Source organism: Netta rufina (genome assembly GCF_964035555.1).
Source record: "Netta rufina genome assembly, chromosome: 1".
Lineage (NCBI taxonomy): Eukaryota > Metazoa > Chordata > Aves > Anseriformes > Anatidae > Netta > Netta rufina.
The window spans coordinates 23,455,451-23,481,050 of record NC_140123.1 but is presented as its reverse complement, the minus strand read 5'-3'; the positions used below and the strand labels follow the sequence as shown (position 1 = coordinate 23,481,050).

Genomic DNA, 25,600 nt, shown 5'->3' with positions numbered 1-25,600 from the left:
ATTTCTTGCCCTCCCCCCCCCCCTTTTTTTTTTTTCCTCTCCATGTTTCTACATAGAATCATTAAGGTTGGAAAAGACCTCGAAGATCATCTGGTCCAGCTGTCCCCCTACCACCAATATCACCCACTAAAACATTTCCCTAAGTACCATATCCAACCTTTCCTTAAACACCCCCATGGATGGTGACTCCACCGTACATTAAACAACAAGAAAAAGCCCTTTATAACAATAGTACAAGATCTTTTTATGTTCCTATTTCCTTTTAACACAAAGTCTCACTTTTATCTCTGTAAATTCCATAATGTTGTGAACAATCATGCAGGTACATAACTATAAATAGAGTGAGTTGCCCGTTAAAGTCAACAGGACCATTCAGTTCTATAAAGTTAAAAGGCGCATAGGATTTGCAGGATAAACACTGCTGTAAAAGAGTTCAGTCAGAAGCCAGGCAGTACTGCCTTAGAGGACAGCGAACATTGGCATCCAAGTATAAAATTCTTGGGGGAAATATATTATACACATAGTGTATTTACATATTATAGTTGGTGCAATTGCAACATAGCTTTTCTACCAGGGACTTTTAAACACAACCAAAAATTCCTTCAAAAAAAAAAAAAATGAATCCAATGCAAATACAGAAAAAACCCTCCAGTGACTAAATATATCATTATATATGTCAGCGTGGACTGAGAATTTAAGAGACTTTCTATTTTATAGCTTTCCTTTCTTTCACAAGTTTTCTACTTTCTTAAGAAGCTACAACACGTTTTAGGAATTATCAAATGACAGAAGTAAGGTTTTAAGTAGCAGAATTACAAATAGTACCTCTGAAATATCAAAATGAAACTCTAAAGTCTTCCCTGGTAGCTCCTTGGAAGCACTGTTCCACACTCGATGTATTTCCATTTTTGAAAGATCACTGTGTTGATATGATGGTAAAACTAAGCTGGCAGAACGAGAAACTACCAACTTCAGGATATTCAAGGCTTCTCTCCAGTGAATGCTCTAGAAATAGATATATTTAATCAGAAAATTAAAGATTTACACATTCAAAATTATTTACACTTTACAGACATTTTTTTGACACATAATAAAAATGTGGTATGAGAACAATACTATTCTTCCTCTCTCTTGGCCAGCACCAAGGTATACACTTCCACAATAATTTCAACAGGAGATACCAAACCCCTTGCCTCAGGTTAGGGGACTAGCCTGCAAAGCAGGAGAGCTACCAATTTGACACACAAAGGATTTAAAGTTTCCCACCTGAATGCCTTGATCATTGGGAATACAGGGGCCATTTCAGATTGCCCATCTGTTTAACAGAAAAACTGACTTGACACAGGCACTTTAGAGCTGTGAATTCCTAGTAGAGATGTGTATTTTCCACTTGCCAAGAGTTTGGTGCAGAAGTCTCTGAAGGTAAGTGCTTATACTCACTCACCTCTGAAGGTAAGTGTGTCATACTAAGAATTAAAAAGTGGCCTGCCTGGTATTAAGCTTGCTTCCTGAATCAGTATAGCCACAGCCTAACCCCTCCTACACAGTGAACACAGCTGAGCATCTTATCTGGAGACACACAGCCTATTAGGCATTAGGATATTTATAAATGAGATATCTCGGTGGATAGTCTCAGTCCTTCCTGCTAACCTTGTCCTAAACTCTTACAAAGAAAACAACTTATTAAAAATTAAATTTTAATATAAAGAAGACACGGTATTTACCTGTACATATTTTTCAATAGTTTTTAGTACTTCCACATTAAACTGTTTCACAGGGATAGCTGACAGGTCCATATAACTGAGAAGGCTGTAGATCATCTGCAAGAGGGACTGCTGCATGCTGGGAAGGCCTTTTTCTAGCAGCTGTTAAAAAGAAAGGTGGATATAATGAAATTTTGAGGTATTTCTCCTTAAGGAAAAAGCTACTAGTCTTATGAATACCATTTGTATGATTTATCTCTCTTTACCCACTGATTTCACAATAGCATTTTATAACCATTTTACAAGCAATAATGATAAAAGTGAGAAATAAAAGTAGAGCTTCAAATTGGAAGCCAAATACTCGTCTGTTTTGATAATGAATACATACATTTTATATATGCCTGCCCTAACTTATCCAGAAAACAGATTCAGCAGTTAAGTAAACCGGCAGGTAAGACTTACACTGTGACTGGGAAAACACACCCAATAAAAACAGGGGAGTATCTTTTTATTTCTATCTTTGCTGAAAGTCATGGAAAAAAAAAAAAAAAACAAGTGAAGAAACAGAACTGCTACTATTCAGACATCAATATATATTCATCCAAACATACCTCGCTGCCAGTGCTCACTGGCTGTAACTGCCAAACATTTTCTGTTAAGGAGGAGATGGAGTCCCTGGGTTCTCTTACTGTAGATGTTAATACAAGGAATGTCTTGATCTAAATCCGGTAATTTTGGAACACCTGAATGTATATCCTGGACTACTACCATGTACCTTGGAAATGCAACTGTGCTCTCGCAGATACACGACAGTAATTCAGGAGGCATACAGACAGACATGCTATGTTTGCACATGTGTGAATTAGCTGAAAATTTCCTGGAAGGCAGCAAATTCTTTCATTGGTGACAGGTACTGTCCCTCCCCACAAGTTTCAGAGGCAGTCAAATGTTATTGCTGGAGTTTACCAGAAGCTCCAAGATTAGTATCTATCTTTCCATTCAGGTGAACAAAACATTCTTCTACCACTGGTTACTACAAGTATGAAGATCTAGAAAACAATTACTTTAAAAAAAAAAAAAGTATGGTGTCTTGCGTCATTAATCTTCCAGTAGAGAAAAATGTCAGCTGTTACCCAAGTGGACACTAACAATTTACTAGATGCCCTCAGTGGCCCAAATGACAAGGCTTCTCTTCTTATTGAATGATAATGCCTCACACCAGCTGAAATGAACTACTCTGCTTGGGCAGACAATGTAATCCCACTATTTATCTTCTGATTTCTTTCACTGGTAAAAAGAAGCAGTAATTAGTGATTCATAGAACAAAGTACACAAACTTCACTATTAGCACAATGGACAGAACTCACTTATGATTTCCCTGTTCCTCTGGAAAAAGACAGCAAGACATTTTAAATTAAATGTATTATATGGCATGCAGCTCCAGTCCATGGATACTTTTACTGAGAGAGAAATGTGCTTAGCAATTGCTCTTTGAAGCAGAATTATAGTCTTTTTCTTGTGTAGCATTACAGTCTTGAGTCTGTCCTTGTAAATAACTTTATATTACCCAGCACATCAGCTGGTATAGCATTTAAGTATAGGAAGAAGGACAGGAAGAAACTTGCTGGATGAGAGGAAGAAATTCTTTGTTCTCTAACAGAGACTGCTGTATCAGATAATCACTTTTGTAAAAGGAAAAGGAGTTCTTGGGAAATAGCGGGATTTTTGTCTCCACTGCTGTTTAGAAAGCTGTCTTAGAAACTTTATCTCTGAAAGCTTCTAATTTCCATTCCAGTTTGTATAGATTTGTTGTCAACAGAATACTTTGGCTTAAACAGATCTTGCCCCTTAAACTTTAAACATTTGTAGACTTTGCCAGTTTTCATTTTCTCTAATTACCGTATGTGGTTCTTGATAGTCCAAGTGTATATTTTAATACATCATGAATATTTCACGAGAAGGAGCGTTGCAATGTAATGAAGAAACAACAACTTTGAAATGCATTTAGAACAGTAAGAACTCTTTTGTTACCAGAAGTAACAAAACCAGCAGCAAGATGGAGTTTAGATAACACATCATTCGGATCAGGGAGTTTGAGGACAAAGACCTTCCACTGCATTTAGAAAATGAAATCATAACTACTCAGTCTTTGACTTGGGTTCACACAAACTGTTTTGAAAAACTGTGGATTCTTCTCTTGGGTACGGTAACTATCCAGGGCTTTTCTGGGTCTAGGGTCCCACACTCTGTTAACTAAGTTTGTCCTTTTCCTGAAGCAGTAGCTAACTCAGAACTTCAGTTGCCTGGGCTGTCTGCTGCTCATTGAAAGAGTTGCCACCTTTGCCCTCTCAAATCTGGCAGCAGATCTGGAAAACCCTTTTCATGGCCACAGCAGGCCAAACAACATGGTTTCTTGTCCTTTGCTCCTCTACCAGACTGGCAGTTACCCTACACCCATACAAATATTCCCCAGCTGTGACTCAGCACAGCTGCAGTCAATGTAAATACAGAGAGAGGAAGTTATGCCTGATGTGCTGTCATCCTGTGATGATGGTGTTATGTGAGGAATGTGCCTTAATTATGGTCAAAAACCTGCCTGACTTGCTGTTTGTATAGTAGCTTTGTGCCAATCTGTCACAAGGGGAAAGTGCAAATGAATATTCTCTGTACACGTGTGCCCATTTTGATGGCAGCAAGATCACGTTCAATGGCCTTTTCAGAGGTGTCATGGACTGTGCACACAGCACTGCAAGAAAAACAGAGGGGCTTTCCTGAGGCTGGGAAAACAAAGGAGAAAGATTTTAGCCCTCAATTTTTACAGCATTTTATAATGAGAAATGCAAGTTTGCCTATGAATAAAATGCTTGATTCCAGAGGAATCAGAGTTGTCCTGTTTGAAGAGCTATTAGTTCTTCAGAGTCTCCGAGCCTGAAAACAGACAGGAAAACCTCAAGGTCCTGTTTTGGTGTCCTACAGAACAGTCATGGCTTTCACCATCAGTCAAGATCTGACATGACTGTTACTTAGAGCCCACACCTGCAAACATGGTGAGGAATTGTGGCTTGTGGCAGCAAGGCCAAGCTTGCTCTGAAGTCTGAGTGTGTGCTCAGCCTGGCCTCTCAGGCTCTGAAAATGTGCAGATAGTCAATATCAGAGATGCCAACATAGTTTTCTTAGATCCTTTGGCAGAGAGCCTGGCTATAGGAAGAATTACTTCCTTACAGTAATTCTGTTTCTTTCTGCTAAATTCTGCTCTTTTCATTAAAAATAACAGCTACAAAGAGCCCCCTGCAATGTCCAACACTTCATCTCTTTGGGTCATTAGACAACAGAGGAGTTAAAACAGCAAAAATTCGTTGAAAACTTACCTCAGCCAAATACGTAACCATACTCAAAGTAATATCAGCAAATGCTTCATGAAGGTAACGGCAGACCACGTTTACCCAGGTAGCACAGTCCCTTGTATAGCTGTGTGTTTTATAAAGGGTCATGACATGTGCAAGATTTGATAGCTTGGGGTTCTTTTCCTCCAGACAAACCTAATTAAATATAAATATCAACACATGTTAAGAACAAAACAACTGCATTGTAAAGGTCTGTGGATGTACAAAACAGTAAATAATTTTGATACCTGTGCAATCCTTTCAGCTACATCTTTACAAAACTGGTTTGGGCTGTCAAAATGTTGAATTAAATGAGGCAGGAGACACAAAACATTCAGTGGAAACCCTAGAACAGGAAAATAAAGAACAAAATGAATATTCCTGATGGTAATAGCCACAGAGATCTTTAAGATGGTATTTTATGGGAGATAACAGTTTCAGTATTACATTATACATAGACTCTGTCAACTTGTTCACACCACTGGCCACGCCACTTCCTTCATAAAAGGGGCCTTAATTTGAAAATCCAGTCTATCAGTTAGGCACCAGTAGTGTCATAAAACATGAACCCGTTTCTACAAGTAATACCACAGAAACAAATACTTATTTACAGAATAAAATATCTCACAAAAGTATATGCTTTATTCTTGCTAGAGTATTTTTATCTTTTCCACTTAATGGACTTACTGATAGTTTTAACTGATGGCATTTTGATTACTGCTGCTAAAATGCATAAAGAAATTCAGCGAGTATTGATGAACACACAACAGTTTTGGTCAGGCTGTCACACGCAGCTTCCATTGTTTCACAGTATTGAAGTTAGTAATAATACTTTAGAATCAAAATTCTGATATAAATGCTCAGATGAAAGTTCTCAAATGGGTGCTTTTGAAGCTAGGCAATGGTTCCTGCACCAAGTGCCATCCCCTGTCATCAGTGTAAAGGCTCTGATGAGCTGGGATTCAGCTCTCCTACACCAATTTACAGCTGGTTCAAGTCGGTGAACTATAGGCAGTGGCTGTTTTGGGGAGCTGTAACGAAAGCTGTTCCAGTTAGGAACAAAATTTCCTTAGGCTTCATCTAGACTTGGGGAAAAGAAGAAGATACCTCCAGATGGGCCCTTCACAGCCCATGTGTGAATTGCCCAGCCAAAGTCTGGAACATATGTAATGTACCACATGGGTGCTTAGAGAAGAACAGGCTGTTCATTGCATTTGTCTCCTTACTCCATGTCTACACTTGTTATGACTTAGTTGTGAGGCCTGCAAAATTGTCTTAACATATGTGTTTCTGACGGAAAGAAGAATAAAAATCTGGAATAGTACAGAAACTCTCTTCAAAAATATAATTATGAAGTGGTCACAAGCTCAGCTAAATAATTTAAAATTTCAGAATGTTACCTTACTTCCTTATAACCCAGGCCTCTCTCCTCCTCACTCATTACTGCGCTATTGTAAAAAGCATACAGGAGTTTTCAATGCTTACACTTCTAAGAAAAATCCCATGAAGCTCTAATTAAAAATCCCATGAAAATCCCATGGAGCTCATTTAAAATAGAATAATCTGCAATATTCTGAAAATAATTCAACGGAAAAAAGTGGCCAGAATAGGTTATAAAAAGTGTCAGTATCTCTTTACACACAGTTACTTTATCAGCACTCAGAAACTGTATATGCTGCTGAGCCATAAAGGTGAAATGTTGAATAATACATGACCACTCTCCTCCAAAACTTATTGTGCAATATATTCACTTTTCTGAAACATGTTATGTTGCTATAAAATTTTAAAAAGCAAACTAAACCCAAAGCAAGACTAGATTATTATATATTACGAGACAAAGTGCCATTTTTGGTTTTGTGCAAGTAGCCTAAAGAGGTCTGTCATCAAACATCAAAGCAATAGAAACTGAAAGAATGAAAAGTACACTGGTTTTACCTATAGCTTGAGAGGAATCCACCATGGATATTCGAGACACTGGTGTCAGCAAACTGAAGAGCTGCAGTGTGAGATCAGTGGTGGTAAGGGAGGTGAATCCTTTCAGGAGTAGCTGCTGAAGTCCTGAGAAGTCTGCCCACTTCAGCTGCCCTTGCAACTTCTCTAACTTCTCCCGGTTTTCAGCTTTATCTAGTGGCAAATGAGCCAGAAGTTTATTTAGTAGCCTCAATGCCATCAGATACTCAAACTCAAAATCAGATTCCATCAAAGCCACAGCAACCCAGAAGATGGTGGCCAGTAGGTTGGTTGGATTGTTAATATGGGATGGGTCAGTGAGACTGTCCTTTAGAGAAGATGAACTTCTGGTTTTAGAGGAGAGGCCTTGTTGTGTGCATGCCTGGATTCTGTCTAGTGTGGCACTGCGGGGTGGATCCGAGCATTTGTCCACATCTCCAAACTTTTTGGGTACAGAGAAGCTCCTCTGGTGCCGGCTTCGTTCAGCGGTGGCCGTGTTACCGCTTGCAGGATTCACGTTCAGCTGTCCCGTGCTCTTCCGGTTTGCCGTCAGCTTGGTGCTTGATGTCAAATCTGGTGAAGATGAACTGAACCCAAAACATAGAGCATACATTGCAATGTGTGCATTCACTGCTTGAAAATTGTACATGTTAGATGCAAGTCAGGTACTTATCAAAGTGTAAATAAATATTTAAACAGGAAAAGTAAAACATCAAACTGTCTAATGCCTCCTGCCTTTTTTATTCCAGAACTGCCCACAGACATGACTGAAGTGAGGTTTCTGTGGTGCTGCAGCAAACCACAGCAGGATAGCCTACAGGCTCAATAGGTACGAATGACAAAGGGATAGGAGAGACAGAGCTGTGAAGTGACTTGTGGAAGTGCCCATATGAAATGGCAGTGTTGTACTTAAAATAGCCTCATCAGTGGAGAAACCTGAACAGCACGTAGGCAAAATGTACAAGGGTTTATGGACCAATGTGAAGAACTGTGGGAATTAAAAAGTGTATCTTAAGCAGAGTGACAAATAAGCCACATTACCTTCAAGAGACCTGTCCTGTGGTTGCCTATGCTTCCCTTGCTAGTAGAGGTCCTTCAGAAACCTTGTTGTCATTGCATTCCCCTGCCTGAGTCCTAATATATCTTTAAGATAGTTTATGGAAAGCAGAGGATTTTCAATTCTAACGATTTATGCCTCATGGGATAGTCTAGACAATCGCTATCAATTATCTGTACAGATGAGCCATCTGTGTTGATACATGAAAGGGAAATTTGTGCTGGAGAACAGCTAATTCCTGACTCTCTGTCCCTATTCCCAACTCATCATACTGTAGGTCTGTACTGTTTATAATCTTTGAGGAGGATTTTATAGAATCAGTAGTGTTAAGGTAAAGAATATTGGTTTTTATCCTGCGTGTAAAGCTTGGTAGCTTACAGTAACTTTTCTAAACACATTCCCCATTCTGTTCTTGCTATTAGGAGTTGGATAGACATTCAGTTTCCGCTCAGTAGTGTCAACAGATGTGTTATGGAAGGCATCTGAAATTTCCCATCACGTGTAATGGTATACATTAAGGCCAACAGTCCCATAAAGATGGTCTAGGCCTCTGGCAAAATCTCTAAGTTATCTACATATGGGAAAAAAATCACTCTAGTTTTACTGACAACAACCCATGATCATTTACTTGTTGAGGAGTACTTCATTTGAGAACAAAAGGATGTATTAAATCTGTATTCTAAAACACCATTCTAACACTAAAACAACATTCTAAAACAACATTCTAAAACATTTTTTGTAGATATGTTTTCAAGGATACAGTACAAAAACACAAAGGATGAAAAACACAGTATTTTTCAAAGATATTTAAATAAATTATATCCAAGCAGTAACATGGCAGAATTTACAACGCATTGGAAGGTTCCATTAGCTATGTCAAAATTATTTCAACTATTGCAAAATTTGGCAGACATATGCTCTTAGTCTACTTCTACATAGGTTACAAACGATCCCAATCATATCAAATCATTTTATGCTGTCAGATTACAGAATGGCACTTAGTATTATGAAAATTTGAAAAAAAAAAAGATATAGTAAGGGGAACTGGCTCTTACCGAGATAACACCGTCAAAAGATCACTGTTCTTCAAGCAATCAGATAGATTATCCACTGCAGCTTCCAAAGTAAGCAGTGCTTCCATTACATACCCCTGTCAATGCATGCGATTAGCCATTTCAACAAAGATACTCAAAATAGTGAATATTCACAGAATCATACACAGAATCACAGAATTTCTAGGTTGGAAGAGACCTCAAGATCCAAAATGATACAGTTCATAAAAGAAACAAAATCATCTACTGAAAATAATTTCTCCTGAAACTAGAACAACATTCACACTAGTGCCATTATCCTGAACATCAGAAGTCACTACAAGCGTTTTATTTTCTGCCTCTGAATGATCTATGAAGGCATGCAAGAAGAGCACGTCTCATCAGGGGACTGGTAATGGCATACAGAACCTCTGACTTGCAGGTCACGGATTTAAATTCTGCACAAGCTATAGTGACAGAATATTACTGTCATCTTGTGGCAGTTTCATTACCTAGTTAAAATATGGAAGTGATGTCAGTCTACTTCTTATTAAGAGCTAGTAGTTCTCTTTATTTAAACCGTGAATCTCTTAATAGGCTCTGAACAGTCTGTTCAGCTAAAGTGAATGAAAATCTCAGCGCACTGAGAGGACTAGGTCAAGCTAGGTTAGCGTAGGTTTTGTATTGTTATGGATGGTGTGGATTTTTTATTCTAAAATATGTAAACATTTGAGAAATGAGGTGGTGTCTACTCCGTGTTGTTAGATTACATTAGCACATAAGATGATGGGCTTCTTAAACACAAATTAATGGTAAGAAAAGGGAAAAAATGATCATAATGAAGATATAATTTTCAGTAACAATTACTAGAGGTTTTCTGAGAAAGGCTTTGATAAGGTACGGTGAATTCAGAGGTACTCTTTTTTGAGGCCACATTCTACCCCACATCACTTGACTCCAGAACTCCTTGTTAAAACCATAGCTTTAAATTAAATATACCTCAAATCAACAGTACTAACAAAGCATGATGTACACATATATACCTGAATCTCATCTCCATGCTCTCCAATAACTTCCACCAATCTTGACAGGAGGTCAGACAATGCATGTGCAGAAAGGGGCTGCTTTAGGGCCCTGAATATCTGGAAAGAGCGACCTGCATAGTGTCTTGAAGAGCTTGACAGAGCTGTTTGTAAAGCAACTTCACTCAGATGCTGCTCCAAATGAAAACCTAAGCAAAAGGATAGTATGTCAATTTTTTGTTGTTGTTGTTATTGTAGACCTTACTGTGGATCATATATTGGCTGAACCAACTCTGTGGGGAGGACATACGCTGTAGTGCACCTTGAAAACCCTGTAAGAAACGGGGATGCAGCAATGTCTTGTTTGGGAAGAGTTTCCCAAGTTTTACATTTATTTCACACAGAATGTAAGAAAATAAACTTTGCAAAACCAAAATTCTGAGTCTGGAAAGGTCTGTTTTGTTCAGCAAAAATTTAAATTCACAGAATCACAGAATCACAGAATTTCTAGGTTGGAAGAGACCTCAAGGTCATCGAGTCCAACCTCCAACCTAACGCTAACAGCCCTCCACTAAACCATATCCCTAAGCTCTACATCTAAACGTCTTTTGAAGACTTCCAGGGATGGTGACTCCACCACTTCCCTGGGCAGCCTGTTCCAATGTCTAACAACCCTTTCAGTGAAGAAGTTCTTCCTAACATCTAACCTAAAACTCCCCTGGCTCAACTTAAGCCCATTCCCCCTCGTCCTGTCACCAGGCACATGGGAGAACAGGCCAACCCCCACCTCGCTACAGCCTCCCTTGAGGTACCTAAAAAGAGCGATAAGGTCACCCCTGAGCCTCCTCTTCTCCAGGCTGAACAAGCCCAGCTCCCTCAGCCGCTCCTCGTAGGACTTGTTCTCCAGGCCCCTCACCAGCTTCGTCACCCTTCTCTGCACCCGCTCAAGCACCTCGATGTCCTTCTTGTAGCGAGGGGCCCAAAACTGAACACAGTACTCGAGGTGCGGCCTCACCAGAGCTGAGTACAGGGGGACGATCACCTCCCTCGCCCTGCTGGTCACGCTGTTCCTGATACAAGCCAGGATGCCGTTGGCCTTCTTGGCCACCTGAGCACACTGCTGGCTCATATTCAGCTGACTATCCACCATCACTCCCAGGTCCTTCTCTGCCTGGCAGCTCTCCAACCATTCCTCTCCCAGTCTGTAGCTCTGCTTGGGGTTATTGCGCCCCAGGTGCAGGACCCGGCACTTGGCCTTGTTGAACTTCATGCAGTTGACCTCAGCCCATCGGTGCAGCCTATCCACATCCTCCTGCAGAGCTTTCCTACCCTCGAGCAGATCGACACACGCACCTAACTTGGTGTCATCTGCGAACTTACTGAGGGTGCACTCGATGCCCTCGTCCAGATCATCGATGAAGATATTAAAGAGGACCGGCCCCAGCACCGAGCCCTGGGGGACGCCACTAGTGACTGGCCTCCAACTGGACTTGGCTCCATTCACCACGACTCTTTGGGCCCGGCTATCCAGCCAGTTTCTAACCCAGCGAAGCGTGCGCCAGTCCAAGCCAAGAGCAGCCAGTTTCTTGAGGAGAATGCTGTGGGAGACGGTGTCAAAAGCCTTGCTGAAGTCAAGGTAGACCACATCCACAGCCTTTCCCTCATCCACCCAGCGCGTCACTCTGTCATAGAAGGAGATCAGGTTCGTCAGGCATGACCTGCCTTTCATAAAGCCATGCTGACTGGGCCTGATCGCCTGCTTCCCCTGCAATTGCTGCATGATGACTCTCAGGAGGATCTGCTCCATGAGCTTTCCTGGCACTGAGGTCAAACTGACAGGCCTGTAGTTTCCCGGGTCTGCCCTCCGGCCCTTCTTGTAGATGGGCGTCACGTTTGCTAGCCGCCAGTCGATTGGAACCTCCCCTGATAGCCAGGACTGTTGATAAATGATGGAAAAATGATGGAAATTCTTCATCTGATTTCAAGTTTTTTACAATTCTTGGACAAATTTTGAAGTCACATGCTATTCTTAACTGGCGGCAATGCAGTAACTTCTAAACACTCCCAGACCTAAAGCCAAGATGAATTAGAAGTATTCCTAGTAGCTTCAGTAGACTTCGGATAAGATCTTAAATATAAATACTGATTTTCCAGTCTGCTTTGATCTTGGAAGACTGTTAATTAGAATCTATGTCAGTATTCAAAACATGTTTGGTACATTTCCTATGTTCTAAAAACATAATAAATTAAAACTAAAATTTAATTGCCAGAAGCAATTAACAAAAGTACATTTACTTAGTAACTGCAATCTATTTCACCAACAGGCCATAGAGGAGTTTTTAACTGCTAAACAATCAATCAAAAAGCTTTCCAACAACAACTTTGAAGGAATGCTTGATTTAACATTCAGCTGCGATCCAATCTAACATTTCTTTAAAGCAATTATTTCATATGTCATTCAACCCTCTTAAGACATACAATACATTGTGTTTCTGCATAAGTAGATCTACTAAATCAGAGCGATAAACATTCAGTGTGACCTTGAAAGAATATTCTTTTGTTATTGAAGGAAAAAAAAATAAATTACTACCTGACTTGGAATCTTTAAATACAGAGACAACATGACGCAGAAAATTAGTAAGCTGCTCAGAGCTCTTGGTGTTCTGATTTTTAGGTGTGATATCTTCGTGGCACCACAGTGGACCAAATGCCCTTAAAGAAATACATAACAAAGTACAACATTGCTTTATCTGAAATAAATGTAATCAGTTAAAACATGCAAACTGTAAATGCAATTACATATTTCCAGGGCCACAGACTGGAAAACATGTAAGCAAACAGAGTTTTATAAGCAAGATAAAGTAAATAAGTATTCCTACATAGTATTTTACAAAACATCTCACTTAAATTGCACATTATGCCATTTAGAGAGCAGCATAAACAAATCTCTGGTTTTAAATTTGATATTGTGTCTAGGATCCGCCAGCTGTAGTCAGTAGTTAATATTAGTTTCACCATGGCCTTTCACTGTGCCCTGTGTACCTCCTGTCTACTTGTATGATAATAAAACTCATTTTCTATTAGCTCACTGTTGAACATAATGCTATCAGTCAATTAAACATTTTATTGCTATCAGGCACAATTTTTTCTCATGTTCCTGACACTGTAATGCCTTTAAACTCCTACCTACTACTATAGGTATCAACGAAAGAGGAATGGGAGTCTGTAATTACTACAAAATCTCCATCATTTTCCTTTGAGTCTTTTAAGTTGCTACAGATAATTGAAGAGAAGTCATGAAACCATGCATTTTGAGTACAAATGTAACCTCTACTTGTCTCCATTACCTGGTTGTCAGAAACTCAATTAACTTGTTTGCTTTCTCATCTGTTTCAGCAGCAGTATCCATGTCCTCAACCTCTTGTGTAATCTGTGGGAGATTTCCACTGCTGCCTCCCAAACTGATACTGGAGGAGGTGGAGCTGGAGCTCAGGCCGGAGTCTGGTACCGGAGATGACTGGTATTCCCGCAGAAAGTCAAAGCCACCTGCCAGCAGAAAGGGAAGAGATAAAGACGGAATGTGCTGTTGGGCCAGTGTTAGAGATGAATGTGTCCACCAAGAAGCTCTCTTCACAGATTAAACAGCAGAAACCTTCTATGGGGAAACACAGGAGAAACCTGCAGAATGCACCAGCCCTCAAACACCAATGGGAGTGAAAATGGTAATGCTTTTCAACATGCAGAATGCAATGTGAAATGAAGAACATCATAGTCAAGATAGATTTTTTTTGGCTAGTGGAACACAGAAAAGCCCTCTGTAAGATGGACTTTTTAGGACAAAGATGCTGTCCTTAATTTTACAAATGCAATGGAAAACAAGACACAACACCTAAGGACTCTGTTAAACACCTTTAACTGTAAACACTGAGGTGCTCTTATTAAATATTTTCATCATTAAGGTTAAACAACTGAGCAAGAGTTCTGCTGGATCAAAAATTTGCATGCAACTTGCCATGCAACTTCAGAGCTGGATTTAGATACTAAGACCTGTTTTCTTAAGGTTAGATTGCTAGTCATCTTAGGCAATATGTACTGAAAAATTGGCCTTGTGAAAAGACAGGGAGCAGAAGGGGCTATTTGTTGCAGGCTAGGAGTCAGTCTCCTAATTTCATTGCCTGACAGTATGTGGAATGAACCTGAGATGAAGTATTTTATTTAGGATTCTTCACTACAGCTACTCACCCACACTTTGACTCTTTATATTAGATGATCAAAAAAGAATCCAAATACAACGTGTTGATATCTTTTTGGACTCAAGAGGCCAAGATAGAGTATCAATTATGCTTTCAGAGATAGGAATAAAAAGAGCGTTCCATTTTGGCAGAAAAGCAGTAATATTTTATTACTGAATTTTATTCTGTATTAAATAATTCATGGACATGTGTAGAAAAAGAGATGTACACAAGTCAGAAGGGAAATTCATATGTGAGGTAATTTTGCACAGACTTTATTCAGACTGAAATCTAAAAAGGCCAAATTAATTTATTAATTTTAACTATGTATACTGAATTCCCTTTTCTCGTTATCTTAAAACCAAATTTTTGTAACCCATAAAAGAAGAATAATGTTATAAATATTCTATATAAATCCAAACTATTTATTATGTTTGGCTGTATTCCTAAAGAACGATGGAAATGTCACTAACTTGATAATTTTTGCTTTTCATTTGTCAGTGTACTGTAAAGTTCCTCACCCTCTCCCAGACAACTAAGCCTACCTCCATAAATCTACACTGGTCCTGTAATTCCTTCAAATCTCAACAGTAAACTTGCTTTTAATAACACTATATGGCAACAGTAAATCTACCTGGCTGCTTTCAAGTAACTGCTCCCAACTAATCCCTTAAAACCAAGTAAATTTCTAGAAGTTAACAGAACATCCAGCTCAGCAGAGATCTGAAAATGATTTCAGGACAGAAAAGAAGTGCGTCTGTGGTATAAAGCAGGGTATATAACATGTAAAATTTAACTTAGGAATATAAAGTCTGAGCTGCATATTTCTACTGCTCTTCCTGTATCGGAACTATTTATGTATCTGTTTATTTTGAAGGTTGAGGACTGATTGCCCTCATTTAAAGCAGTCCTTACTCCCTGTGGAGGAGGTTAGGTAGTTAATAGCCATATTGATATTTAAAATTCTACATTATATACCTTGCCTTACAGCAGATAGCTTTCTTACTATCAGGAGAAGTTATCTAATAATAATTTGGGTGCACCTCTAGGATAGTTTTCATGGAATTAATATTTATGGTAAGTGTTTGGATTTGCCACTTTACTACTTTCATTTATCAAAACAGTTATATTTTAGGAAAGTAACCTTGACATTCAACTTTGAAAAAGCTCTCAGTACAATGCAATGTTCTCTTCTTGTGCTTTATTACCTGTATAAAGATACTCAGGTAAATATGCTGGTTGTACGGTCAGAGTCTTGGTCTCATTCATCTCTCTGGTCTGAAGAAGCACTGATGCAATGGCTTGATAGTTGCTATTGCAAGATAATGCAATCAGAAGGTGAAGCAGTAACTTTTTACTGTGTTCAAAGACCTCAGGGCGGTAATGGTCGAGACCTAAAAGAAAAGGTTACAGCAATCTCTGAATATGAAGCAATAATAAACAAGTTCACATTCCAGAGATAGCAAAAATTCCAAGGCAGTTCATGGCAACAGTGCAAACAAACAAAAGATGCAGTATTTCCGGACACAGTTACTAGCGTTTTTACTTCAAATGCTTGTGTATATTTAGTTTCCAGGCTGAGGTCCCACACAAAAACGATGTGTGGAAATATACCTTTATGCATCCTGTCTCACTGAAGCATTAATTTACTAGGGCTGGAAAACCTCAAAAGATAAGAGATCCTTGGTGGTGGATGTATCTACCTTGCTTAACTCAGTATCTGGCTTTCCTGCACAGACATCTGCTTTAAAACTCATGCAAACTGTATGAGGTAGATAGTGATTTATAAAGAAAGGTACTGACAGACAAAATCCCTTGAAAAAGAACTTCAGCTACCAGAAAGACAGCATGAGAAATGAGCCACTACCTCAGGGTGCAGAACTGAAACGGAAGGTATAGCACTGAAAGACCCTGATCAGTTTAGCACTAATGCTGTTTGTTTGTGTGCTCCCAGATTTTAACACAACCTGAATAAATCCCAAGTTACCAACATAAAGGAAACAGACTCTCATAAAATAAACGTCACAGTGTGATAATAAGCTTTTTTCAATTCTCTTTCAGTATCTTTCAGGACATTTGCAAATACTTCCCTGTGTTTAGGTGTTGGAAATTTGAATTGCTTTCTTCTTCAGTTCCTTTCTTCTTAGGAATATATTCTTTAAAAAGCTTTTCACTCAAAGGGGCAGCAGCCAACAGGTCTTTCAAGTCATGGACTGCAAAAATGCATCTTCTCATAGTGCCATAGTTTTAGGTGTGCACTTTTGGCTCCTATCATCAGGTCTTTGGATATGCTGGGATTCCCAGTTTGTCCCAACTGCCCACAGCCTTCTCCAAAAGAAGCACCACCAACGGGTCTGTCCCTTTTCCTGCTTCTTGAGTTCCCTGCTCCTATTCTCCTTTTTCCATTTCCTTCCACCTGCCAGGATCCCATCCTACCCTGTTTTAACATACACTTCAGGAGTGAAAGGGGTGTAACAAGTTCTTTTAGTTGGAGATAAATTCTGTATTGGCACTTGTGGCTGAAATCCAGTAAACCCCTAGTATCATATACAAGTATTGACATAGATATGTTAACTTTGAAGTGAGATGGACAGTTCAGCCTTTGTGCTTCTCCAGCGCTGGCCCCTTCTCTAACTTGGAAGAAGGCCCAAGAGGGTAAACTTCTGTCACACGGGCACATTTCCACAGGAAAGTAGTCTTGCTGATCAACTCATCTCACAATGGTTGCAAAAGACTTTTTAAACAGCAGTGCTTTCCTGATGTAGCACTACTGATGTAGGCAGGTTCACACCAACAGTCTTGCTGTTGCTTCACTGCCAGCACTACACACCATCCAACAGCCTACCACACATACTGCAAAACTATTTCACTACAGTACTGTCCCACTCCTTCCGATATACAGAAGGATACAGGCTCCCCAGCTCACCACAATATTATTTCCAGTTCTGTTTTCAGTCAGATGCACCTGCACAATCTCATTCCAACAAAACAGAACTACTTATTGTTCAGTCACTATCATACCTGTGACTAACACGTTTAGTATAACTTCCTTACACCATCACAACAGAGCTCTTCTACAAAACAGAAAATTTTTCCACCGGAGTTGTAACAGCTCTTGAGAAACAGAACTTAAAGCCCAGAGGCTATGGTGTCATTTTAGTTATCGCTTTGCTTTTGCATTTAACTTTAATCCCCCATTTGAAAATTGGGAGTTCTTAGCCAAAGGACTTTCTTTAATGGTATTCACAAATTTCTACTTTTTTCTTATGAAATACTTCAATGTTGAAATGGTATTGCACAAGCAAATCAGTAAAGACATTTTTATAATGGATTACTAATATTGTAACTGTGTTTCTGCATATGTTTATTTGCATGGATCCCTGATGGCTCCTTACAGTTGTTTTAAATCAAGTAGCCACCCTGCATACTATTCCTGTCCTAAGTTATTCAGTTTTTCTTCTGAGAATTTCTAACTGTAAATGCCAGTTTCAGTAACTTGTTATAAATCATAATAAAGAGGTTGTTTGATCAGTTGATGCTTATTGATTTGATTCACTTAGCCATTTCTTATTCAGCTCCCTCTTACACTTGAAAAGTTCACACCAACATAAGAAGAAGTAAAAAAAAAATCGTATGGGCAGACACAAAAGGGAATTGAACTTTTAATTGAAGAATACATGTGAAATGTCTTATTGAAACCAACCCTGGAAGCCTCTTCCAACATGCTTCTAGCTGTTGCTCTTGGAGGCTTTATAATGCTAAATACTCCTGTGTGCTAAAAAATTACGCCATGCAGTTTTCATAATATTAAGAGCTAGGATAAGGAACGTACCACCTCCGGTTGAGTTGTTACGATAAGGAACAGACATAGCAGTGGGGAAAAAGGAGTGCCTCTAAGCTCAGAAAACTTATGTAATGGAAAACACTGATGATGAGGTAATCCATTAACAGTGAAATTAATGAAGCTTATTTTCCAGTGATCCATGTCCTACCCTCACTATCTCTGCAGTACACTAATGTTGGCTCTCTTACATAATATTTTTGCAAAGGCAAGAGATGGCATTTGTGTGTGTAGTCCACGTATAAAACACACACAGACTGGCCAGCTGCCCATCACAAATAAGAACATACAAAAGAACAGTTTCATCTGTCTTACTCCTAGGTGGGCCCTACATTTCTTATAGATGTTTTATAGATATTTTAGAAGTCAGTCATCTTCATACTTCTAACTATCTCTCAAACTTGAGTGAAATTGGCTAAAATATTCACAAGCTTCAAAGTTTTGAGACTGACAAACTGTAATTGCCTCAGGCCTTTTTTTTTTTTAGGAAATCATAATAAGAAACAAAACTCCATAGCTTAATCAAAACTAAAGTAAAAGGAATGGAGTACATTTATACTTTCTTTTTTGTTCTGTTGGTCTTACCCAAAAAGAGAGCATGTAGCAACAAAGGGAGGTGAAGGGCCCAGTCTTCTCTTACACTGTGGTCCACTACCATCTCAGTCATGAAGATGACAGCAATATTGCACCTGGAAATTGAATCACAGGGTCAGTTTGAAAGCCCCTGGAGGCGAGAAAAGAGCAAGATGCCAACTATTATTTCATAAGAAATAAAGAATCTCAACGTTCTCAAATGTGTAGCATTTGTCAATATGATTAATATTGAAGTAACTTAGTTACAGTATTAAGCAGGTAAGTACCCATTACTGAAAAGAACACAGTTAATGTCAATACAAATTATGTAAAAGAGGAATTTCAGAATAGGCATAGCCTCATTAGAATAAAAAATAAAGGGGAAAAATGTGCTATGAGTAACAGCCACAGAAGCTTGAGAAAGACAAATTTTCCTCTTCTGTTTAGTCTTTATTGCTTCAGTTTGACTCTTATCATAAAGTGATGCCCTACATTGTAAACAGACATTCTGGTACAAATCTAGCAGAACTGCAAACCTTCATTGCATTTTAACACAGGAATTAGTACAGGAAATAAACAGAAAACTGAAGAGTGATTTTCAGATGTTCTGAGTGGTGGGACAGTTTGATATGGTGTTGGCCAACCAGTAAGAGGAAGCACCTTGCTGTCTGAAATGTCAGAATGAGGAACTGCTCACCTATGAAGGGGTCCCCGGGGTGTGATAGTTTCTGGGAGGTAATCCACAAGTGGTGCCCAACATCCTCCATTGTATGGCATGGGCAGGGGATGTGGTTGTTTGGTTTCAACTATATTCAGCAACCAGCTTGTGTACGGAGAAACAGGATCATCTGCACAGAAAAGTATTAAATCGAGTCTGGTTACCCATTTTGAAGAAATAATAAAATAAAGTTTACGCTAATGCATCAGCTCAGCTGTTTGGAATAATGTGATAAGAAGACATTAGGTTTGCAAATTCCTGTGTTCAATAACAAGTGATGCATTTTTAATCCCTGTTCCACGCTGCTGGAAATTAAACAGATTCCACGCAGACAGCAGTGAATTGTAGGAGCTGCAGCTGAATCCCCGCTGTCACTTAGTAGCTTTGGATCCAGATCACAAAGCAACAAGCAACAGACTTTCTCTTCAGAAACGAGAGGAAAGTTCAGCCAACGAAGCTGTTGTTGGAAGCCATCTGCTGCAAGGAGCTGTGTACCAGTGACTTAATCTTGCAGCTCCTGACCAGTACCCTGCTGAGCAATGCTACAAAGGCAGAAATTAAATGCCCTGAATTAGGAGAGACACAAGGAATGTGAAAAACATCTTCAGCATGGTATTTTTTTTTTTAGTAGGGATGAATTATCTATTGAATTTCTTAAATATATATTTAACTTTGCTTCAGGAGGACAACTGCTGTATGTAAATAAGCAATAGATTTTTTTTCCACCTGCTTATCTGTAATAATGTGGGTCCGGTAAATTATTTCCATCACTTTCTGTCTTTTCCTGGCTGCATATCTGTGTTCATCTCTCCTGCATTTTATTCCCTTTCATTCTTCATGATTTTCCCATTGGTCATTTTTATTTCTCAGGTCTGGCAGTCCATGATACACAGCCATGGAAAGTATCCTTACCAGGCCTATTCTTGACATATACCTAAGCACTATCCTTTGTGAATTTGCAGTGAGAGCATTATTTTTTTGTTTGTTTTGTTTCTACCCTTCTGCATTTCATGTAGGTTTGTAACTCTCACCATTCTCCTCAGCCTTTATTTTACAGCATGTACCTGGTGCTTGTTGGCCTTGCCACAGAACACAACACTGTTTTGATGTCTAGAGAAGTATCAGAACCAACTTTTTATTTTGACAAAATGTCTTCAGCTTTCCAGATCTCCAGGAACCCTTCAGCTACTTCTACAATTGGTACTAAAACACCATCTTTATCATTTCCACTCTTCAGTGTTCGTCTTTCAAGGAATGCTTCAGTTCTTTAGGATTTAGACTGCTATTTGTTTCTCTCATCTTCTGGAGGATGATGTATTGGTTATTGATAGAGCAGAATAAATGGACCCAATAAAGTAGCAAAGTATAACAAGTGCACATTTTCATCTTCTGAGGGTTAAACAGATGTTTGCCAAATGCTTTTCACATAAAAAGCACCGTGCCAGTTTAAGTGTTTCACATAAAACTGCTTCATAAAGTCTACACTAAGACCTAGTTCCTCACTTATGTTTTCATGGGTTTAAGTAAGGACTGAGAAAAAAAAAAAAAGAAAAAAAAGAAGTACTTTGCACCTTAACATACAATCTTTGCCCGAACAAGAGAGTTTCTGTGCTGACGAATTATGTTTCCTATTTATACCCTCAGCAATGCATTTATGCTCAAGTAGGCTGGAGAGAAGACATAAGCCATACCACCAACTCCTTAGCTGCCTGGGCTGTCTGCCAGAGGGTGCAAGTTGCACTTTCTTAATGGAGGTTGCATTATTTATATTCCAGCATGATAAATGACATAAGAATTACCCTTTTTATTCAGATATCTATATAAATGTCAGTAGTTAAGTAAAATGAATTTTATTTTACATGTAGGTATTCATATATCTGTGAAAGAAATCCCTGTGAGAAGCAAACCTTGCATAAATATTCACAGTACTATAAAGTTTGCAGGTACAGGCAGGAGAAAAACCATTTGCACAGCAGTTGAAGGACACATTCCAAAAGACCCAGAGAAAATGTCAGTATTTAAAAAATTTTTATTACCCAAACCCTCATCAAAACCAGCTACTTGTGAAGAATGTTCTGAAATAAACATTGTTCTGTTTTGAAAGATTGCTCATGCAGATCAGCTTAGCACTGGTGGTCCAGTTAACATCTGCTGAAGAATTTTTAGTAGCTGCAGCAGTAGAAAACCATTAGATGAACAAGAGAACTGTAGTAAAAGACACTGAGTTTAATATGTTGAGCACTTTTTGGGGTATATAAATACTGCAGGATGTACGTATACAGTATTTTGTAAATATTTTACTTCATTATTATGAAAAATAGTAATGGATAAAGATAAAATCACCCTGTATTTTTGCATTTGAAAGTATTAACCATGTTTTGCTGAAAAATATTGCTAAAACATATTTGGCTGGAAGAATATATAAGATTGTGACTTTCTGTGTCAAAATGCTGTCATAAACTGGTATCCGTCACACCAAGGAAAGACTGTATGGCCTCTATGTTATTTCACCTAGCTTTATTAAGCCAGAGATGAAAGTCTATAAAAAGGTCTTGCCTTTTTTACATTTGGTTAGGGCTTATCAAACTCTGTAGATTTGCTTCCTTATGATTCACTCCAGAAATTAATTTAGGCCAATCCAACAAATTTACACTGTAATTGAACAGCTGATGGAAATATCTTGGTTTCCTTTGGAATCTCTGCTCAGCTTCAAGGGTCCATTTATAGTCTGTTCAGCAGAAACATATAAAGAACAACAAGTGTGCTCAGAAGCCCTATTTCATTCTTCCCTCTATCACAGTTTTGCATAATGCAGCCAGAAACTGGACGCAGACAGCAGAGAAAAGTTAAGAAGAGATAAGGCCTCATTTCTGGAAACTCCTCATTCATTTTGCCATGTTCATAAAATAGAGGGAAAAAATTGGAGGGAAATACTGGTGAAGGGCACAATTCAAAGTACTTGCTGTAATGCTCTTGGATGTCTTTCACCTTGCTATGCATGGTTCAATGTGTTACTGTCTAGAGGATTCTCTTCTGCTGCCTTCAGTTCCCTTGCCTTTAAGTAGGTTTGACTGAGCCCATGGTTAAACAAAGGAAATAAATGAGGTATGAAGGGAAAATAGGGACACTCCCTACATGGTGATGCTACATTGCTGTTTACACAAAAGTTAAACAGAGCTTCCCCCGTTCAAAAGAATGTTTTCCTCTCCCACCAAATACCAGAAATTTCATCAAATTGAATAATAGAACTTACTTTTGTCATCATCATAAGATCCTCCAGAGCTATTACTGTACCTTGATTCTAGTCGAGTATGTGCTCTGATTACATTACTGAACCTTCAAATACAAGAAAAATCTTTATTAAAAACGTAGACTGACATTAAACATCTGGGCTATATATGCTTACTTTATAAAAAAAAAAAAAAAAAAAAAAAGCATTTCCTTATGCATACACTTTTAAATGGGAATAGACAGAAATTTGAACATGCTGTTACTTACTTCCAGAAAAATGGATTCTAACAAGAAGTTTCTGAGAAGCTCTGACACTGTGCTGCTGTGTCACAAGCTTTTACATTTCAGCAGAGGGGAAATTCTCCTGCTGCACATGGCTGCTTTTCTTGAAGCAAGAAACTGTGCTAAGGCTGGACTGGGTATAAACCGTTCACTGTGAGGATTTTGTCACAGCCCATGTTCACGGGCAAAATTCTGGCAACCTGCTAAACCAGTAACTGACTGAATAGCCTGAAGTCAAGCCCACACAGTTATCAAAGCAGCAAGAACTGCAGCAGATGACCCTTCAATAGAATAATCCAACAACTGCAAGAGCATATCTAGCAGAGGAGTCAAAGCATATGAGAGCCAGAACAAACTTCCCAATTGTCTTCAAATCTGCCACAGATCCATGACAAACTAATTTTACTGGTGATCTTGTGCTTCCACTGCCTCCTTGTGCTGTCACTGTCATCAGGTGTGCAGTGGCAGTGAGAAGACACGCGCTGAATGCTCACACTTGTGTTGATATAAAAACATCTTATGCAAATGCAAAGCTTATGCAAAAGTAGGAAATTAATTACAAATATCTGTGTTAAAACAACTATATCAAACAAAACCATGTTGAAGGTAATCTATGCAAAATTTGGTTTCTTACTACCGTGCATACATATTGCAGGGCATTTCATTATCCTTTCATATATTAAGCTGTTTCCAAAGCATGCCTATCTAATTAGGGCACAATAAATTAATTGTGGAGGTGACAAAAACACATCGTGAGCCATCTTCTGTCACTAATTCTGACATTTTCTGTCTTTCCAGTATCTGGTTCTTCTGTGTTTTAGCATATACCCTTAGAAAATATATACGAACTGACAATTACTGACGTATTTATCTAGCATACTTAAACTGCTAAAAAAGATAAAAGTAGAATAAAGTTAAGGGAAAAAAAAAGAAGAAATATGCAGAGACAAACCGTCTGTTATGAAACAAGTAGAGAAAACAGGTCATAGAAATGGCTTGAGAGCAGGGCAGATTTTTTTACACAAAAATACTTTCTAAAACAATCTAACAGAGAATTATATTAAAGTCATGATTCACTATGTAAGATGGCAGGCATTGATATAACATTATAGCATCTGTCAAAAATTTAAACACTACAGCAAAAGTTAATGCAATATTTTCTTGTAAATTTATGCTACAGCCCAATAAAGCTGAACTTGCACACACACAAAAATTTCCAGATCACTCAGAGGTACTTCAAAGGCTTTTCAGCCTTCCATTTTACGTCATTTGGCTCCAACATAAAAATATCCGTATCGTCTGATTAGTTTTGTGTTATTCCAAAAATGCCCACGTTTATGATAATAGTTGGTTTTCAATCTATTACTTTCTGTAAACATTATTTAATACATCTTGATGCATGAAGTCAGATGTTCTAAGATTGATAGATCAGTTTTGAAATACAGGTGTACCTGACATTTCTACTGTCTTTGGCAAATGTCTTTGTAAATGCCAGCAATGAATTCAAAAAACATATTTTTCATTTTTTTCTAAGTTTTATCAGTAGTCTCTGGAAGATTTGAATATCATAAATCTTCTTTTATATAATTTATACAAGAAAAAAAAAACTGGAAACACAGATTCGAAGTATACCAGGAAATGAAGTTTATTCAAATTACCTGCAACTCAACTAAAAAGAAATCTAACTATACACTGCATACACACATACGCAATATACTCTGAAGTACAGAAATGTTTGCTCAAACAACTTTTTCTGTACCGCTAAGCCCTTAACCTCTGGAAGGTGGATTGGTCCACTGAAGTGATACTACTTACTATCAGGAAGAACTGGCTAATAATGTAATACTAACATGCCTACTAATTAATGCTATTAATATTCATTCAAAGTTATTTTACAAAAATAAGAGGGTTTCAGTAAGAGAAAAAATGCATATGTCTGTGCTGGAGAATCCGACAGCCTTTAAGCTTTGCATTTACTCCATCATTTGTCAGTATGTACCATATGTAGTAAAAGACTATAGTTTCAAAGCAAAATACTTTACACGATTTTCCTCTCTAAGGCATTTTATCCAGAAAAAGCAGGTGTCCTTGCAATCATGGATGCAAACTTGCATACTACAGTCTAAGCATCAGAATTCCCCACAAAACAAGCAGAACTTTGCCCAAGATCCACCTCTTAGCCCAGAAAAATGCATACATTTTGGAGAAAAAGATGTCAAACCTTTCATCAGTCTCCTTCACAATTCTGTTCTCTTCTGCATCAGGAAAACTATCTTGGCCAGCTACAACAGTGTTACTGCTCGACGTGGTTCCTGTAGGTGAGATGTCAATAAGCACACCTGGTACACACAGCAGAGAGTATTTGCAAAGCAATAAAAGCCTATAACTTTCTTTAGTAGCCACAGACAAAGTGATCATCCTGCTAAGACAACAGCTGAACAAATGAATTAACAATGACACCTCTACAAAGCAGGACCTGCTTGCATGGATGAATGATCCAGTTTGCATGCCTTGAGGGGCAGATTAACATAGTGATGCTCTTCCACTCCTTGAACTAAATTCCTTCTCAGGCGACCT

General features: G+C 38.6%; 1 protein-coding gene across 5 annotated transcripts in view; it reads right to left on the bottom strand.

Annotated features, from left to right (window-relative positions):
• FRY (FRY microtubule binding protein) overlaps positions 1–25,600 on the bottom strand; it is a 188,120-nt gene that overhangs the window by 35,446 nt on the left and 127,074 nt on the right. For all 5 annotated transcript variants that reach the window (XM_084288656.1, XM_084288657.1, XM_084288658.1 and 2 more), the window contains 14 exons: positions 25,245–25,335; positions 22,764–22,846; positions 19,490–19,640; positions 18,805–18,908; positions 15,587–15,772; positions 13,494–13,692; positions 12,737–12,858; positions 10,168–10,355; positions 9,149–9,243; positions 7,022–7,623; positions 5,335–5,432; positions 5,072–5,242; positions 1,725–1,865; positions 826–1,005 (listed from right to left, as the gene is read on the bottom strand). In XM_084288656.1, the coding sequence (XP_084144782.1) occupies positions 826–1,005; positions 1,725–1,865; positions 5,072–5,242; positions 5,335–5,432; positions 7,022–7,623; positions 9,149–9,243; positions 10,168–10,355; positions 12,737–12,858; positions 13,494–13,692; positions 15,587–15,772; positions 18,805–18,908; positions 19,490–19,640; positions 22,764–22,846; positions 25,245–25,335 (2,411 nt within the window). The remainder of the gene's footprint in view (positions 1–825; positions 1,006–1,724; positions 1,866–5,071; positions 5,243–5,334; positions 5,433–7,021; positions 7,624–9,148; positions 9,244–10,167; positions 10,356–12,736; positions 12,859–13,493; positions 13,693–15,586; positions 15,773–18,804; positions 18,909–19,489; positions 19,641–22,763; positions 22,847–25,244; positions 25,336–25,600) is intronic.